The sequence below is a fragment of the Maniola jurtina genome, chromosome 25 (assembly GCF_905333055.1).
Source record: "Maniola jurtina chromosome 25, ilManJurt1.1, whole genome shotgun sequence".
NCBI lineage: Eukaryota > Metazoa > Arthropoda > Insecta > Lepidoptera > Nymphalidae > Maniola > Maniola jurtina.
Genome location: NC_060053.1, coordinates 6,967,258 through 6,979,045, shown reverse-complemented (window position 1 = coordinate 6,979,045; position 11,788 = coordinate 6,967,258). Strand labels below are relative to the sequence as shown.

General features: G+C 38.4%; 1 protein-coding gene across 1 annotated transcript; it reads right to left on the bottom strand.

The window, feature by feature from the left end:
- Positions 1 to 7,323: 7,323 nt before the first annotated feature.
- On the bottom strand, positions 7,324 to 10,327 carry LOC123878056 (transcription factor MafK). Its single transcript, XM_045925081.1, has 4 exons — positions 9,975 to 10,327; positions 9,122 to 9,240; positions 8,329 to 8,431; positions 7,324 to 7,626 (listed from the first exon to the last, which is right to left on the bottom strand). Exons 1-4 carry the CDS (start codon positions 10,017 to 10,019, stop codon positions 7,480 to 7,482), a joined length of 414 nt encoding a protein of 137 aa, XP_045781037.1. The 5' UTR covers positions 10,020 to 10,327; the 3' UTR covers positions 7,324 to 7,479.
- Positions 10,328 to 11,788: the final 1,461 nt, after the last annotated feature.

Below are 11,788 nucleotides of genomic sequence, written 5' to 3'. Positions count from 1 at the left end.
TTATAACATTAGAGAATAGAGTCAAGTAAAAACCTCTGTAATGTTGGCAAAATGTGCCGAAAACTCCGACGTTTCGTTCTGAAGTTTAAGTGGAGTTTGAAATGTATCCGCACCTGCTTCCCGAACGAAAGCGAACGTGAGAGGCGGGAAAGTTGCCCATTGCTGTCACATTTGGATATGTTTTGTTTTTTATTTAAAAAATATACAGGTTATAATCAGAACGCTAGCAAAAAAACGTTATTAGTTACTACCAATGCCAAAAACCAGATATCTTGTAGTTTTAGTTATTTAGTAATTTTTTTAAAGTGGTATTGCGGGCAAAACTCGGGTCAATGCCCCACCTACGACGCGGCATTAACTTCGTGTGACCTATTTACAGAACTCTAGCGTCAGTCAGATGTTTTATTTGCAGTGGTTTTCGTTATGCTATCTTCAGTTTCGTTATGCTATCAGTAATCATCAGCACTATCACCTGTCCTCGTTTTTGCTAGCCTTCTGGTTACACCTGTAGGCTGTATGAATAAATGAATGAACATTCTTTTATTGTACACCACAAAATCAGTGCAGAAAAAACACCCAAAAAGCAAAACAAAAATCTAGGCAGATACAATTTGGCGGCCTTACCTAGCGATCTCTTCCAGGCAACCAAAATGGTGCAAAAGACACAGCTATATGTATAATAGAGTAATAGATATTAGAGGAAGGTGGTGAATAGATATTAGAGGTGGGTGATACATATAAATGCTGCATTTTTGAGAAAGGACTCGGACTGGCCATACTTTGCTTTATGTGTCACTAGCTGATACCCGCGACTTCGTTCGCGTGGATGTAGGTTTTTTAAAATTCCCGTGGGAACCCTTTGATTTTCCGGGATAAAAAGTAGCCTATGTGCTAATCCAGGGTATAATCTATCTCAATTCTAAATTTCAGCCCAATCCGTCCAGTAGTTTTTGCGTGAAGGAGTAACAAACATACACACACACACACACACACACATATTACAAACTTTCTCCTTTATAATATTAGTGTGATAATCGGTCCAAATAAATACCCTCCTTTATTTAAAGTCGATTTATTAAAAAAAAATGTATCTACTCAATGCCACTTTATTCTGCCTGTGAGCGTTGCGCCTTACTTACTTATATACAGGTACATTAAAGTTACACCAATAAAACAATGAACTGTTGAGTCGATAAACAGCCCGGCCGGAAAATAACGGAACAGAGGACACTTGGAAACAAAAAATAATGAAAGCACAGGGAGCCGTAATAAATAAAATAGGGGAAGAAATAAAGTAATTTGTCTTTGCCCGGCTCCAAATGGGGATGGATCGCGAAAACTGGAGACTTGGAGGAATCACCTTTTTTTTTTAAACAAACCTTTTTGCCAAGTATTACTGACCCACCACCCTTAGATTCACCCTTTACGTTATATAAAAAACCTTCTAAGGTGGTTCCATAATGACCTGGCCTGATATAGTTATGTACGACAGGTTGTGACATAATATATGCTGCAGTTTATTATAAAATCAAAATATTTTTATTCAACTAGACTTTTACAAATTCTTTTGAATCGTCAAAAGCATCTACCACTGGTTCGCAATGCCTTTCCTACCGAGAAGAACCAGCAAGAAACTCGGCGGTTGCTCTTTTCAAAGATTTGATACACAGTAAGTATTATGCCATGTATAAAAGCAATTGAAGTCCCGCGCATTGCTGGAGCGAATTGCAGGTCAAATCCACGCTCTTTTATCATTTACATAATCTTCGATTGTATAATACGCTTTTCTCAGGAGCATAGTTTTAATAGATTTTTTTGAACCTGTGTAAAGGCAAGTCCAAAATTGATTGAGGAGTTTTGTTATAGAGATTATACCCATTCTATATAGTCCTTCTTATGTCCGTCCCCGGGGTGTAAGCTAACGGTACCAAATTTCATCAAAATCGGTTAAACTGTTGGACCGTGAAAAGCTAGCAGACAGACAAACACACTTTCGCATTTATAATATTAGTATGGGTAACATTCCATTCCATTCTATTCCATCAGCCTGCGTCCACTGCTGGACATAGGCCTTTCCAAGAGCGCGCCACCAAACACGGTCCTCCTTCCTCATCCACCCGCTCCCCGCCACTCTCTTCAGGACACCGGTCCAGCGGGCTGGAGGTCGTCCCACACTGCGCTTACCGGTACGCGGTCTCCACTCCAGAACACGTCTGCCCCATCGGCCATCAGTTCTACGACAGACCTGATCTGCCCATTGTCACTTCAGCTTGATATAATATATGATATGATATGATAGTTTTGACCATCATATCATAACCATACCATGGTTGGATGGTTGGTTTGGATAATCCATATAATATATGGATAACACATAGAGTCAAAATTAGATCCAAAGTTTTTGCAGTCCCAATATACCGGTAACAAATGATTCGTCGGGGTCCGTTGTGAAAATATTAATTAATTCCCGCGCAAAAATAGACGGAATGAGCATTTAGAAGGAAGCCGAATCTTATCAAGTCCCTGTTTCCCAAATCAACTCGGAAGTTTCGCCAGCTTTAATTACTCAAAACATAATGGTTACTACACACTGCGCGGTTTTATCGATAAACAGATCCTTACTTATTTATTTACTACAGAACAGACGCGCAACGAGCCGAGTCCATATGAAAAAGGCTTAAAAACTTAGTGTTATTATTATACTAGTTACCTAAACACAATCCAATGCCAGTTTGCCTTGTTTTGCAGTTTTAGTGATTTGTGTTTTTCAAACCCGCAATGTATAGCGAGCAAAATTCGAGTCAATGCTCTACCTACGACATGGCATTGACTCCGAGTGGCCTACTTACGCAACGTTCGTTGACCTCTAGCGTCAGTCAGATGTTTTATTTGCAATATATCGTGTACTTTTAAGACTTTGTGGACTTACGGTCTTTGACAGTACGTGAGTTTTTTAATTCTTTTATGTCTGATAACAATCTAACATAACCAGAAAGAATAATATTATGATTCTCCGGTTTTAAAATATTATGATGCTCTGGTGTCGGGGCAAAACGTACGTCGAGTGCGTTTTGCGATTGTGTGGTGTTGCGTGGTGGTGGTGCGTATTGCTTGCTTGGTGCCTAGCTTTTCCTGCATGTTTAGCGGTGGGTGGGCAGACGGTGCATATCGCATGCCGCATGTTGCACCATACAGTTATGTCTGTTTCAGCGACTTATAGCAAATTAAGCTCTGGGTTCCTTGTAAATATTATGATGACTTTGTTGTTAGGGCGATTCTGAGAAATACCTGATGAAATAAGAGACACATACCTACTACAATAGGAAAACGCCTGTTTTGGGCGGCATCACGCGTTTAATATCACGCGTCGTGTAAACCCACCATAAGACCATATTTTCTAAATTCGATAAAGAACAATAGGAAAACTTTTCGGAAGATAATATTCGGAAATTCAACTTGAAATTGGATTGGGAAAGTTGGGTGATTAAATTTCGGTAAAAATTGTTTTTCGGTTTGCGTTGATATTAATAAACTTTCTGTTTACGCTGTCTAAAACTGTCATACTCCTTCCAGAATTCAGATTAGCGCGCTATGATCTTAGGTTGCATTATCAACAATTAGTGTAAATTAAAAATTTATAACACCCCCGACAAGTGAAGGTTAGGTACAGTAACTAGAGAAGAGCTGATAACCTTCAAACGGCCGAACCGATTTTCTTGGATTATAGCTAAGAACACTCTCGATCAAGCCACCTTTCAAACAAAAAAAACTAAATTAAAATCGGTTCCACGATTCTTACGGTTCGGTTCTACGATGCAACAGACAGATACACAGATACACACGTCAAACTTATAATACCACTCTTTTTGGGCCGGGGTTTAAAAAGGAATAGATATATTTAGTTTACCAATCCCATATTCCCTTCACATAACCTGAATGCATGAGAGTTCGCCAATTCACACTGAGCCAGCAAGGCGGACTATGGCTTAAACCCTTCTCGTTATAAGAGTAGACCCGTGCTAGACCGGCGATAGGTTATCATGACAATAAATCATTCAGTATTGAAGAAACAAGTGTACAAATTAAAAATTTATAACACCCCCGACAAGTAAATATTACAGTAACTAGAAAAGAGCTGATAACTTTCAAACGGCTGAACCGATTTTCTTGGATAGCTAAGAACACTCTCGATCAAGCCACCTTTCAAACAAAAAAACTCAATTAAAATCGATTCATTAGTTTAGGAGCTACGATGCCACAGACAGATACACAGATACACACGTCAAACTTATAACACCCCTTTTTTGGGTCGGGGGTCAAAAATTATAAATTGGTCACGCACATAGCAAATGACGCGTTTAAGAGTCTGCGTTTATTTGACAACATTATGGCCACTCGAACCAGACGAGTGCTTTTAGACCCTCGACCCTTGGGGTCCTATAAATATTTATTGGACTCCAATGACAAAACTAACCTGGAAGTGGTATGTCACTTTTTATTAAACCTACGACCCCAATTAAAGTATAGGTAACTCTACGCAGCCTAGGTAGCTTATCTGACAAAGGATTTTCAGAAAAATATATCCAAGAATCTATCTAGACTAGACATTATCATCAACCAATCGCTGGTCCACTACTAAACACGGATCTCCTCTCAGAATAAAAATCCTGTGGGAACTCATTGTTTTTCCGGGATAAATTAAATTAAATTAAATTAACTTTTATTTCAGGCCATTATAGACCCATAATTGTGTTAGTATGACAAATCACTTAACAGGGCTCTCTCCGTCACTCGTTTCATACAATCGTAGTTCCAATTTCATTTGAATATTAAGCAACCAAAGTCCATGAAATTTTGCAGACATATTCTAGAAACTAATATCAGTGTCTGTGGTGTTTTAGATTTTTCTAAAAATATGTAGTTTTAAAATTACAGGGGCTCAAAGATTTGTATGAAAATTTTTAAGACCGCGTAACTTTGAAACCGAATATTTTAACAGAAATCTGGAAAACCACACACATAGATATTAGTTTCTAGAATATGTCTACAAAATTTCATGGACTTTGGTTGCTTAATATTCAAAAGAAATTGGAACTACGATTGTATGAAACGAGTGACGGAGAGAGCCCTCTTAAACTATGTTAGTAGGTACTATTTCTAGCTTAACAATTAATGCTATAACTAAAACTATAACTAAAAAGCCCGAGGGAGCCTCTTGGCGCCTATGTACCCCCCCAGCACCTCCAGAGAGGACTATTTAGTTTCCTGGCCAATGCGCTGAGAAGAGTGTTGGTACTACTCATTAGCCTGCGCATCATGGACGCGGCACGCTTGCGCATGATCGCGTAGAAATCATCCACGCGAGCATCCGCAAACATTGCCGACGCACTGCAGTGTCGAGGCTTCCTCAACACCGCTCTCAGCACATTGTTATATTGAACACGCAAGGCACTGTTGGTCCGCTGCCTGTAGTCCGTCCACAGACTGCACGTGTAGAATGACTGGCAATAAGCCCTGGATAAGGTCAGCTTTACTTGCCCAGTACAGCGCGCAAAAAGTAGCCTGTGTTAATCCAAGGCATAATCTATCTCCATTCCAAATTTCAGCCAAATCTGTCCTGTAGTTTTTGCGTGGTTAAGTAACAAATATCCAAACATCCACACTTTCACATTTATAATATTAGTAGGATTAGGATTAGGATATTGGGATTAGGATAGTATAGTACGATAATATAGACCATTCCCATAGCTACTCTTAATTTCTGTTTCCTAAAGGTAATAACTAAATAAAAGTACCTTGTGAATACAGTAAATCAAACAAACTGATATTAGTCTTACCGGGAGATCTGACTTCTTAGCAGTAACCACTTATGTAAGTTAGCAAACGTAATCGGCGACGGTACGGATAGATTACACATAGTTAAACTTGGATAGCAATACTGTACTTCTGATCAGAAATTCTATGTAGACACCAAGGTGCACACATGGTAAGTACTTACCTTAAAGCGGAATTTACATTACTGAAAAGACTGAGCTCAGGTTCCAACAGCATCCTGAACATGTTTGCGAGCAAGATGGACTCACCAATGCTTAAACACATTGTTAAAGTGTTGGTGAGGCCACCTTTGTAATTATTTCTGTCTATTGCCATGAATATATTTTAAGGTACTAGCTACTACTAACATTAGGTTTTTAAGTGTCTGTATACTAACAAATTGAGCCATAGTAGCTTTAAATAAAAGGATTATTATTATTATATTACTAGCTGATACCCGCGACTTCGTTCGCGTGGATGTAGGTTTTTTTAAATTCCCGTGGGAACTCTTTGATTTTCCGGGATAAAAATTAGCCTATGTGCTAATCCAGGGTATAATCTATCTCTATTCTAAACAGCCCAATCCGTCCAGTAGTTTTTGCGTGAAAGAGTAACAAACATACACACACACACATACAAACTTTGTCCTTTATAACATCAGTGTGATTATTATTATTATTACGAAATTACTTTCATTTCAGAAGTCAATTAGACGTGTTCGTAATGCATTACGAAATTAGACGTTTACACGTGCTGATAAAGGCGAAAGTATGTGTGTATGACTATGTGTGTGTATGTTTGTTACTCCTTCACGCAAAAACCACTGGACGAATTTGGCTGAAATTTGGAATGGAGATAGATAATATCCTGGATTAGCACATAGGCTACTTTTTATCCCGGAAAATCAAAGAGTTCCCATGGGATTTCGAAAAATCTAAATCCACGCAGGCGAAGTCGCGGACATCGTCTAGTTGATAATGAAATTAATGTCGTGAAACTAATTTCGTACCACTAATTTCGTAATGTAAATTCCGCTTAAGGGCGTCTTCAAAGCCGCTGCTTTGTAACCGTAGATTTAAAATTAGGGTTAAAATTAAGTCACCATTCAATGAGCTGTATTACATTATGATTTGTACTGTTTTTTGTATTTTTTAATATAGCCTAAAATAAAACAAAATTTGGATTAAAATAAAATTTATTGTGATAAATCCACACTTAACCTAATATAATATACTTAAGCCTAATTTTATAATGTGACCAATTCTCCTGTCCATAATTTATCCTTAACCAAATTAAATTGACAGGTCATCCTTATTGTACTATCCTTTTCTGCAGAGAGCGTTATGAAAAAGATAGCAATACATTTAGAACTGTAATTTTTGACGTGACAACGTCTTATAATTCGATAGAGCCGGCTGCACGCACGAAAAAACATGACTCATGCGGCGTTACCTCGCGAGGTAACGCCGCCGCTCTGAGGCGTTCCATGTAAGGCTTAAGTGCAAGCGAGAGCGCGGAACGAGCGACAAAGAAGCACAATCGGCCTTTGTTGTCACGTTCAACTATCGTCAGTAAACCGACTTTACAGACAACCAATTTTTTAGTTTAGAGATAGAATTGGCCAGATTACACCCTTAATTTAATAGGACAAAGGTATCAGGTAAGTCACGGCAGCATGTCCAGCTCGGCGGGCAGTGGAATGCTCTTGAGATGAGCGAAGCGTTTGAGCGCGTCGTATTTGCTTCGCAACGCTTCGATCTCTTCGCGGATGCGCGTGTTTTCCTCTTGCATTGCTTCCATATCGTGCCATTCCTGGAAATCAATCGATCCATTAAAACGAAGCAAAGAATCCATCCATACTAATATTATTAATGCGGAAGTGTGTCTGTCTATCTGCTACCTTTTCACAGCCTAACAGTTTAACCGATTCTGACGAAATTTGGTACAGGGTTAGCTTATATCCCGTGGACCGACATAGGCTACTTTTTATCGCGGAAAATCAAAGAGTTCCCACGGGATTCCTAAAAACCCATCCGCTTAACCGATTTGTATGAAAGGTACCGAGGTAGCTTGCGTCCCTGTGATTGACATAGGCATTTTATCCCGGAAAATCAAACAGTTCCCACGGGATCTTTAAAAACATAAATCCACGCAGACGAAGTCGTGGGCATCCACTAGTCATATTATAAAGTCGTGTGTATATGTGTGTGTATGTTTGTTACTCCTTCACGCAAAAACTACTGGACGGATCGGGCTGAAATTTAGAATGGAGATAGATTCTTCTTCTTCTTCTCTCTGGGCTGGTTTCCGCACTTAAACGTTTCCGTCTGTTGTGCGTAATGGAGATAGATTATACCCTGGATTAGCACATAGGCTACTTTTTATCCCGGAAAATCAAAGACGGGATTTTTAAAAAACCTAAATCCACGCGAATGAAGTAGTGGGCATCAGCTAGTCTAAAATAATTTATTGACGTCACTAGTTGGACCACCCTGTATATTTAGATGAACTTACTTGACTTTTTTCTGTTTCTAGTTCATCCTTCTGCTCTATTCGTTTGATGCGACACGAGGCGGCGTATCCCCGATTTTTGAGAGTACGTCGACGCTGCTTCATTCTACAAATAAAAGGAAAATTTGTAGCCTCAATAGCTCAATGGTAAAGGTGCGGACTGAAATCCAAAAAGTTGGCGGTTCAAACTTCAAATCTCACCTGTAGCATTTTTGTTGTACTTACAAGCTTTACACTTAGTTGGAGGGGAAAGGGGAATATTAGTCATGATTAACATTATTGATATTCCTTTTATTTTGAAGCATGGTAGGTATTTTAGGCTCTTCCCTGGCATAGTAAAATTAAAAAAAAACTGTTTTAAACTAGTAAAAAAGCTTTCTTAGTATCAGAAGTGAACTGGCACTGAGATGATGTTACACAACACAACACAACTAGGTGACACAATCCTCAAACTCTGTAGTCATTATCATCATCTTCATGATCAACCCATTGCCGGCCTACTACTGAACACGAGTCTTTCAGAATGAGAAGGGTTTAGGCCATAGTCTGCCACACTGGCCCATTATGAATTAACAGACTTCAAACACCTTTGAGAACATGGAGAACTCTGAGGTATGCAAGTTTCCTTACTATATTTTCCTTCACCATTAAAGTAAGTTTTAATTGCTTAAAATGCACATAACTCTGAAAAGTCAGAGGCATATGCCCGGGATCAAACCCCCGACCTTCTGAAAAGAAGATGGATGTCTTAATAACTAGGTTGACACCGCTTTACCGCTAATTCTGTAGCACTTACTTGATAATCTGATCTCGGCTGAGTCCCCGCATCTTCAGCTGTCGGTTGAGATCCCGCACGGAGATGGAGACCAGTTCATCATCACTGATCTCCGCACACGGCGTGGGGGATAAGGGAGCCTGGAAAATTGTAATTACATTTTATTTTTACTAGCTGGTGCCCATGATATTGCCTGCATAGATTTAAGTTTTTGTGAATACTATGGGAACTCTTTTATTTTCCCAGATAAAAAGTAGTCTATGTCACTCTCCAGGTTAAAAAGTTACAGGTGCATGCCAAGAATTGAACCCCAGAACTCCCAAACAGGAGGCAGACACCTTAACCACTAGACTATCATGTCTGTAAAGTCAATTAAAGCCATATCCCTAATATGCATTGCGAGGAATGCTTGAAGACACATCTTTACCAGTAAGATGTTACCCACAGCCACAGCTACAAGCTCAGCTATCACCCAAATAATTTTTTTTACCAGGAATCAAATCTGGACTCACTTATATTATACAAGGTATTAGATAATGTCAATAAAATCTTAATCTGGTTATGCTTAACACAGATCTAAAAATCTATTAGCTAGGTTAGCCTGTTCTTCATCTTCAACATTTTTAAATTGTATATACTTACGCCAATAAGCACGCAAATTGTATGTATATGTATGTAACAAAATGATTGGAAATAAATGTTTTTAATGTCCATAATATCCTAGGAAGCTGTGGTTAGGTCTAATGTGTAGGTGTACAAAAAATTATAAGCCTCGTAGCATGATACTTGTGGAAGATAAGAATTTGTTTAAAACTATTCCAATTTTATAACTGGGGAATTTACGAAAGCCTAAAAAGTCAAAAATTGTACATACCATGAGAGCTTTCCTCGCAGCTAGGCTCTTCAAATCATGAGGCATAATAATGTTTTGCGATCAAGTGCTAACGGAACGCCTGTTACTCTATTTATTTTGGCTAAATAACTGTTTCTAGTAGAACACAGTCGCACATAAGTCGCACAAAGTGTTAACCACGTAATATGAAAGATTCTTGTACCAATACAACTTTTCTTGCTGCGATTATTGTAGAATTTAAAATAGAATACACGAATTATGATGAATTATATAATAAAATATGTAAATTGTGGAAAACCACGGAAAAGTAAATAAAAACACGGGAATTTTGAGCTTTTCGAGAGATGTTTTGGTTTTTTTTTTTTACAATGACTTTGACATGGTATGACATTGGAGGTTACTAGGAAATCAAAAAAAAAATACTTATAAAATACACCATAATAGAACGTATTAAAATTCAAAATCGCTTGTGATAACTTCAGTAGTCTATATTTATATAGTCTGTATTTCAGATTTCATGGCGATTGTCAGAAATCAGAATTATAGAAGAACTTAGAAGAACTACAACTTTCAAAAGAATATGTTTTGTTTTTTTCGCAAAATAAGCTATAGGTATAAATAATAACTATAAAGCCATTTTATTTAATTATTTATTTTTAATTATGTATTGTAATAGTGCAAGTATCCGAACGCAGTGCGTTCGACGCACGTCTGTTTTCAATGTTGCCAGACAGAAAAAAATCCAAAAGAAAAAGGAACCCCTCTTCGCTTCACTTTGTTTTGTCTGTTTGTCTGTCCGTCCATCTATACGTCTGTCGTGTCCGTCGAGAAAATCTATTACTTCCCGTTGGGCTAGAATCATAAAATTTGGCAGGTAGGTAACTAGGTCTAATATCACAAGTACAGGAAAAAATCTGAAAATGATGGATTTGAGGTTTCATCGCAAAAAATATGTTCACGAAAAAATTCATTTACCAAATCACACAATATAGATGGCGCAGTTTGTCATTAACTTGCAGTGTTCTACATAAAAGTGTTAGCTATGTCTTGTACGTTGGTATGGAACCCTTTCTGTGTGAGTCCAAACTTGGCTGGTTTTTTGTACTTAATAAAATGTAATATACTTGCTTTGTCCATGCAAAAAGAAACGTCAATCCATTGCTCTGTTGGCGCGTGATTGAAGGACAAAACAACAAATAAACACACTTTGGTATATTTTATAATAATATTGTTAAGTAGTTAGTAATAAGTAGTGCTGCACTTACGTTGCCTAAGTTTGGTGAGCGCCAATTCCAGAAGTCTGTTTCTATTATTTATATCGATTATAACTAGTAATGTTTAGGGTCGCAGGAGGTGGATGGAAGAAAACTAGTCGGCGATAATATCCTTATAATAATTATATTCAAAGTTACATTTAAATGAAAAGACTAAAAACTAGTGCTTATCTCTAAGGATGAGAATATTCTAACTTAATATTACGATTCCCACATCGCGCGGGTTCTGGTATTACGCCGCGTCAGCTATACGGGTCGTATTCGTACGTGGGAATGGGAATGCATGTTGCGCTGGCTCACTATGTATCAGCCGCTGGCTTCGCCTGCGTAACACCTCCCCCATCAGATCGGCGCTTATGGAACACCTTGGCTGTGAATTGCGCCGGGAGGTCATCGGATGAAGAACTCTGAATTTCGGCTGTGCTTCTTATCTGCAATGTCTTCGTGCGCTGTATTTTACGATAAACTATGATGATTATACTCAGTCCGCAGGTTCCAACCAATATGGTGTATATGGGTATGGTTGTGTGGTAAATACTTCCGTGGTCCGAACTCGGAGGT

Coding starts and splice junctions, on each gene's coding strand:
- LOC123878056 (XM_045925081.1), bottom strand. CDS start 10,019: ATGCCTCATGATTTGAAGAGCCTAGCTGCGAGGAAAGCTCTCATG. Junction 9,241..9,974: donor CTGCGAGGAAAGCTCTCATG/GTATGTACAATT, acceptor ACAATTTTCCAG/GCTCCCTTATCCCCCACGCC. Junction 8,432..9,121: donor AGCCGAGATCAGATTATCAA/GTAAGTGCTACA, acceptor TTTTATTTGTAG/AATGAAGCAGCGTCGACGTA.